Genomic DNA, 7,184 nt, shown 5'->3' with positions numbered 1-7,184 from the left:
AGAGTGTTCATCACTGCATCAAGAGGCTGCTGCATTTTAGATTTTTGTTGATGTGTGATTTAGAAGTCTCCCATTGTTTACAGAAAGGAAGCATGGATTGCAATAGCCACATCAAATTTTTCCTCTCTCTTACAAAATGGTTTCACAGGGCAGTGCGTGCTGGCTGTCACTTGCCACTTATGAAACAGGGAAGGTTCTGTCCCCCAGCCCTGCAGTCTGTCACAAAGTATAATGCACCTGCACACTGATGTCTCTCACCATAATCACCCCAAAACTGATTCAGCACAAACTATTTAGGTTAACGATAGCAAGTCTTTGTAGCATTTTTCTTGACCCTGGTTCACTCTGACTGAATCAAATAAGAAATGATTACTTAAGCATTTGTGCAGGTAGAGTTATCAGGATGCGAAAGGCACTAACCACCTACAGGAGGGCGTGATGAGTGGTGGAAAGTTCACATGCAGCCAGAACAGTGAAGCAGCAGCTTCAAAGTGAATATTAAACCCTGCATTCATAATCTATGCAAACCATTACCATTAATAAAGTAAATACCAGCACAGAATGATCTTTGACTACTTTGCCTAATCCAGTAAAAAGCTCCACAAGAAGCTTGGCCCTTAAAATAAATATGAAGCACAGAGTAAATTGCCATGCAGATTAATTACATTTCCTGCATACTGACTGTAACAAGAGATTTAGCAGATCTTACTGCTAACAGCTCTCCATTGTATCCTCATCATTAGTGCAAACTTTGCATCTAACATTGCTCCTCTGTACTCTTCTCCTAAACTGCCTGCAATTATCTGATCAACAAACTGGTTTGGATTTGGCAAATGAGCGAGTCTCACGTTTATGTTACCTTGTTGTGGCTTCATTTTGCTTAAGTCTAGTGGGTTTTTTGTTTGCTTGTTTGTTTTTTTAAATAAAGATTGTTGATTACAAAACATTTTGTTCACAGCTTAACAGCTTTAGCAAAATTTCTTGAGTTGTAGATGGGGCTCTACCTGGACTGCTGGAGCACAAAGGACCCTGAAAACTTCATGTTCTCAGCTAAAGCAGCACCTTGTCTTGCAGGACTCCATGCCTAGGTGGAACAACCCTGAGGCAGTGGTACAAGGGATCCCTAGCTGCCCAGATGTCTGCTGTGAAACCCAAATCACTAGCATGGTGTGGGTTTCCACACCCTCCCTGGTAATAGAGCCAGGGCTGAAGAATAAGATGCCACTACTGCAGACCCTGGACAAAAACCAGGAAACTGTGGAATAAGAACCCTGGGAAGGTGTTTCTAACGAGGTCAATGACAGTGAAGCTGCCCCAGGGATTCAGCAGCAGTATACCTCAGACATATGTAGGAGCTCATTACTCATTTATCATTAGTCAAGACACTGCCTGCCGGTGAAGGCTTCTAATATTTGCAGTTTTACTATGGCAGAAGGAAAGCAAGTAGCAACCTATTCTGACCACTTTAGGGCTGGATGTTTTTGTGGTAAGATGGGAGCAGTCTTTAAGAGTTAACTCGACGTTTAAACCAGGAACAAATAATTGCAGAGTCATGGAACACAGTGGTCTGTGAAGATAACTGCATCTCAACACAAAACACACTCATAAGAAAGAAAGAATCAATCAAGCATCTTTACAGACAAAACTACACAGAGTTCTTGTAGCCCAAATTCTATTTCCAAGCAGCATCAGACAGTAAATATGTTTGTAAATCAGACTAGAGGTCTATAAAGATCAAGAGAGTTTTAAATATATTTTGGTTACAGGTCCTAGTTTAACGTCTTCTTTAATAGCATACTTTAAAACAACAAAAAAAGCCAAAAAACCACCCCTAAAAAAGAGATGCTTTTCCCTCCAAAAGCCATTAAGTTTACCATATTGGTAAAATACATGAATAGGAGCATTACCTTCGACAGAGCCGTGCTGCTGTTCATATAAGAACAGTAGTTAAGTTTCCCTGCAGGTGCTAGACTGACGTGCAGTAGCTCCAGGAACGTATCAATATGGCTGGTTATCAAAGCCAATTCTCTCTGAAAAACACAAAAATAGAGATGAAGAAGAGTGCTCCTAATTTGTTTTGTTACAAAGTAGATCTGTTTTGCAGAGAAATAGGATTACGTCCCATGCAATCATCTTTCTGCTGCTCCTTGAACAGTAGCTTCATCAACTGAGCTGATGTGTCAAGCCAGCTGAATGGTCGCAGGGGAGCTGATCAATCTCTGTGGTCAGGCATCCACTGGAAAATGTACCTTTGTCTGTGAAGAACTGGCATGTTGGCAGCACTTCCTCATTACGCGTAGGCCAAAAGTGGTATTTGGTTGACAGCATCTGGGAAGCAATGAGGCACAAACTCTTGTCCTTTTGCATACCTATATGGATTTCCTTTTATCATTTGGGACTGGGAACTAGGGGAGTCAAACAAAATGCTGAGTGACAAAGGAGTTGCTTTTTACTGTCTGCTGTTGTTTAGCAACATCATTCTTCTTAGCATAATTTGCACCTTATGTTTCCCCACACTTTTGCTCTGTAAGTCCATAAAGGAACATTTTCCATTTCAACACTAAAGAAATCAATTTCCTCTCAGTTTTGTGAACTATATACTCCACGGGAACTATATTTCTGGGCAATTTGTTTTATGTCTGCTGAATCCAAGACATAACAGGACTGACTGAATGCATTTCTCAGTTGCCGCATGAGCAAGTCTTTCTGTAACAAATGCTGCCAGCTGCTGATTTGCAGGGCATGTTATGGCCCACCTACTGGGCTGAGATTCTTAAAGGGCTGTAAAATTCTGAGGGTGGGAGTTACAGTTCAGGCCTCAGCACGTGCCTGACTTCAGAGATACTTACAGTCATGGCAGAAGGACACCACCAGAAGGTCATTTTATTTTTTTCTTAAGCAACGATGTTAGCACTGTAGGTAGATTTCAACTTCCAAGTGAGAACTTACGATAGTGGGTACAAAACTATGAACAGTCAGGGCAGCCTTGATAGTGAAAAATTTTAAACATGAAAAATAAAATAATAAATAAGAATGCAGAAAAGATTGCAGTCATATTAGCCAATTAGCATGTGAAAACATAGTCTGATTTCTGAGATTTTAAATGATCGGCACCACTTAGCTCCAGCAGGGAAACTCTAAGGATGATTTTTATTTAGTGATAGTATTTTGCATAATAGCAGCCACTTATATTCCTCAGGCATGCAAATTTTGATTGCCTAGACATACGCTATCTCAGCCTCTGACCTGTGACTATTACACTGCTCTTTCCTCAGGCAAATTGCTCAAGTCAAACTATTAAGGAGACTTTTAAAGACATAAGTAGTATAGTACACACACAGGTACACACTTTTCTATACAAATGCTTTATTAAAAATGCTTCTGGGGTGGCCCATAACAAAACTATACCCACGTAGAGTTAAAAAAAAAATCAAGACAAAATGGTACCTATTACAATGCATTAGTATGTTTTCTATCATTCCAAAAGTCTGGTCAGCGCCCAGATGCGAACAGTTAAACTTGCTGTCTATGTATGCTGCAGGCTATCCAGTTTGAGATATTACTCTACATAAATGTGGAACTCGATTCAAGTCTTGGTTTGAAAAAACTTCATATACGTTTTAAACTTTTGTTTGTAGCTAGAGTGTAGGAAAACTAAGCATTATTTCTAATATTTACACAAGGACAAACAGCATGGACTTTTACAAAATGATAAAAAAATACAGTACAGGGACTTCTTACAATATCTGCAATTGATGCTTTGAAAGATCCAGCCTTTGGAATTGAAACTCAGAGACAAATAAACTTTCTACCTCCCCTTTCTTCTTCCCCCCCACCCCCCAATATTCAAATTCTTTACTCAGTAGAAATGATTCATGTAGAATGTTAAGATAGAACATATATAGATAAATATATATATATTCAGGACATATCCTGTTTTCCTTATGTGAATAGATTTGCATGTGTAAGGCAATAAAAAAAAAAAAAAAAGACCCTGTAATTATAATTGAAAACCTTAAGATCTGACTGCACCAGCACAAGACAATTCCATTATATTTTGTTATGCTTCCCTTCAGTTTCAAAATGACTGTTGTGTCCATGATGATGCCAGCTCGCTTCACAGCCATATTGCCCTTGGGGTTGAAAGGGGATCAAAATTTAGACAATGTATGCACTAGTGTTAGAGAAAAACAAAGACAGCACTCACTCTCAGAATAGCTTTGGCCAAATAAGAACTTGCTAAGCATATCTAGTACGGGCAGCCTATATCAGCAAGACAGGATATTTAGAGATATAACCACATTCTATTAGCACTTTAAAAGCATAGCAATATGCCAGAAAAAGTTTCATGCCTAAGGCAAACAGTAACTTCTTAAGGATGTCTGTAGAGGGCCATGGTTGGCAGCAATACAAGTACAGTGTCTCAGAAGAACTCTTCACTATTCTTGCTGTTATGATTCCTGAATTTTTATGTGGAGCTGCCGAATGTGGAGTGTCTGTGATTTGAATAAGTATAATGAGTAACAAGTTTGTGGCTGTCAGAAGGTAGGATGCAGTGTGGGTCCCAGAGACAACAGGCTAATGCTAATCATCTGCCCACAGATCATTTCCTCTCATAAATAGCTGTACTTTGGTGTCTTAGAATCCTTCATTTAAACCTCTGTTCCTTCCCTGGAATAGAGAGTGTTATTTGTGCTGATACTGCTGTAAAAGTGGGTGTTAAACTGGTTGAGCACAGAGTTGCTGTAGCCAAGGTGGCTAGAAGGCATAGAATTGGACCACTCTCCCACACCATGACTGGGGATATTAGAGAGCGGAGAGTAGGAATTAAAGCCTACCATATTCTGTCCCATTTTGTCAATGGGTTCAGAGTTGAGTCCCAAAGGCACGGAGCGGCTCACTGAGTTAGAGCTGCCAACATACGCAGTCATACTGGAGAGGAAGTTACTGAGGCATGGGCTACTGGAAGATGGCGGTGGAGATCCTTTCTCAAGTGAATTGTCAGTCCCAGGTGATGAGTTTTCCAAGATATCCTGATGCTCCACAGCTTTGGGGCTGCTAGTCAGGGCACTATCCTCTGATTTCTCGGATGCAAGAGTGGCAGCACTAGCCCCGATGTCAGACTTCCTTTTCCTCTTCCTGCGGAAGTTTCCGTTGTCAAACATCTTTTCACAGTTCGGGTCCAGAGTCCAGTAATTCCCTTTTCCTGTCAAAGGGGACAAAAGCACATTTTTAGTTTAAAAATATGCACACAGACAGCAAAGAGCAGTCTTCTAGGGCTTTACAATGTTTCTCTCATTTCACAGAAACAGAACAATTGCATGAGCAAAAAACCATATGTATTTTTTAATCACACAGAAGCAGAAGTCTGTTGAATTCAGAAAAAAGTGTAAAGTTTTGGGCTGTATCCTTTAACCCTGACTCTTCACACAAGTAAAACTACAAGTGGAGCCACTGGAAGGGCTTTTTGTTTTGTTTTGTTTTCTTGGTGAAGGAAGGAGTTTTTCAGTATATAGCTCGTCCTCTGAATTTACAGCAGAGAGTAATCAAATCCCACACTGGACTGCTCCTCCAGATTCAGTGGGGTACAATAGGTTTTTAACGAGAGAGAACCAGATTTTTGGCCCTCTGTGGCAGCATAATTGAATGGCTTTTAAGTGTTCCCAATGGTTCTCAACAGCTATTGATAGAAAACAATAAATAAAGGAACAATCTGACAACATATCAGCCAAGAGGTGTGATTCCAAGCAAAACGCTATTTGAAACAAACAAAATAAAAGCAGCCTGCTCTCCTCTTGAGAATTATTGTTGACTCCCTAAAGCTACTGGATTTCTTTGACAAATCTGAGTTTGCCTTATCCCCTTTCCATTAATTCCCAGTTAAGTTTGACATAAGTCATATGCATTACACCAAATGGGTTTTGAATGTGACTTGCTCAGTTAGACTGCTCCTGTGCTTGCTGAGCCTCATGCTCAGCACGTTGATCAGTTCTCAGGAAGACCTGGAGCAGTAAAGAATCCCCTTCCCTGCAGAGGTCTAATAGCAAGACTGATTCAGACCTCAACTATGCATAGTGGCCTTCTAGTTCAGACCTATGAAAATAGAAGAGCTACTATGTGTATGTCCTCTATCTAGGCTATTATGTCTCTTTACAATGTATTAGGCATTTTTAAATTAAACAAGTTTAATTAGGGGGGGGAGGGAAGAGGGGGAGAGAGCTATACCTGGATCATCTTCATCTCGGGGCACCTTCTTGAAGCAGTCGTTGAGAGACAAGTTGTGCCGTATGGAATTCTGCCAGCCAGCTTTGCTTTTGTTATAAAACGGGAAGTTGTCAGCCACATACTGGTAGATCTGACTGAGAGTCAGCCTCTTTTCGGGTGCTCCATGGATAGCCATGGCAATAAGTGCAGAGTAGGAGTAAGGTGGTCTAACCAACTTCATAAGCTCTTCTTGGGACGGGAGAGGAAGCCAGCCAAGGTCAGTTCCTCCCAAGCCGTGCACGTTAGGCAGGAGCTGCCTTTGCATCCCGTAAGACTGAGGAATGAAGGGGCTGGCATTGGATCCTGGGAGATATGGTGGTGGGGTAATGGAAGGTCCATTTAGCCAGAGGTAGGGATTGGGAGTGGCATTGTAATCCGTCGTCTCAAAGGTGCTCGGTCGCTGTGGACTAGGGACGTTTTGTGGATGGAAAAAGTTCTCATAGTAGATACTCATCTCTGGAGGTTCTTGACCAATGTTTGGAAATTGTGGGCTGCAGCGTGGTGGAGAGTGCGTTTGTGGATCAAAGGAGCTCATGCTCTAACACAGGCAGCCGGTAAGTTATGACACACCTGTGCTACTGCTCCTTTCCTGAGACAGGTGCATCACCTGTGCCCTTCCCTACGTACTTATGCACCTGTAAATGTTTCAGCTTGTGCTGCAGGCTCCACCCCACAGCCCTGAGTGGCTGCAGATGAGGACGATATCCTTTTTGGAATGCTGGCAGTCCCAGCCAGTCACTGATGTCACATCAACCAAACCTGAAAGTTACAACTGTTTATCTTCTTAAATGAATGAAGGAATTTTCCACTGATGTGATGCACATAAAGAAAGCCTAAGGTGCCCTGAAGTTAAAACCCCTCATCAGAGATCCTCCTCTTTCCACCTTTCACAATGAAGCTTTAGCTTTTAGTATTTCTTT

General features: G+C 41.4%; 1 protein-coding gene across 2 annotated transcripts; it reads right to left on the bottom strand.

Moving 5' to 3' along the window:
* Positions 1 to 4,652: 4,652 nt before the first annotated feature.
* Positions 4,653 to 6,799, bottom strand: FOXI1 (forkhead box I1). 2 transcript variants are annotated; one of them, XM_009572598.1, is made up of 2 exons: positions 6,226 to 6,799; positions 4,653 to 5,206 (listed from the first exon to the last, which is right to left on the bottom strand). In XM_009572598.1, exons 1-2 carry the CDS (start codon positions 6,797 to 6,799, stop codon positions 4,653 to 4,655), a joined length of 1,128 nt encoding a protein of 375 aa, XP_009570893.1. The 2 variants fall into 2 exon arrangements, with proteins under 2 accessions (XP_009570893.1, XP_009570895.1); XM_009572600.1 differs by having other exon boundaries at positions 4,653 to 4,927; positions 6,229 to 6,799.
* Between the last annotated feature and the right edge of the window lie 385 nt (positions 6,800 to 7,184).

The sequence above is a fragment of the Fulmarus glacialis genome, unplaced genomic scaffold (genome assembly GCF_000690835.1).
Source record: "Fulmarus glacialis isolate BGI_N327 unplaced genomic scaffold, ASM69083v1 scaffold22002, whole genome shotgun sequence".
NCBI lineage: Eukaryota > Metazoa > Chordata > Aves > Procellariiformes > Procellariidae > Fulmarus > Fulmarus glacialis.
The sequence above is the reverse complement of the archived record's forward strand: the minus strand, read 5'-3'. Positions and strand labels throughout refer to the sequence as shown.

Bases quoted from the DNA above. Each gene is read 5' to 3' on its own strand.
- FOXI1 (XM_009572598.1), bottom strand. From the start codon at position 6,799: ATGAGCTCCTTTGATCCACAAACGCACTCTCCACCACGCTGCAGCCCA. The intron at 5,207-6,225 runs GTATAGCTCTCT...CCCCTTTGACAG, and splicing joins CCGAGATGAAGATGATCCAG to GAAAAGGGAATTACTGGACT.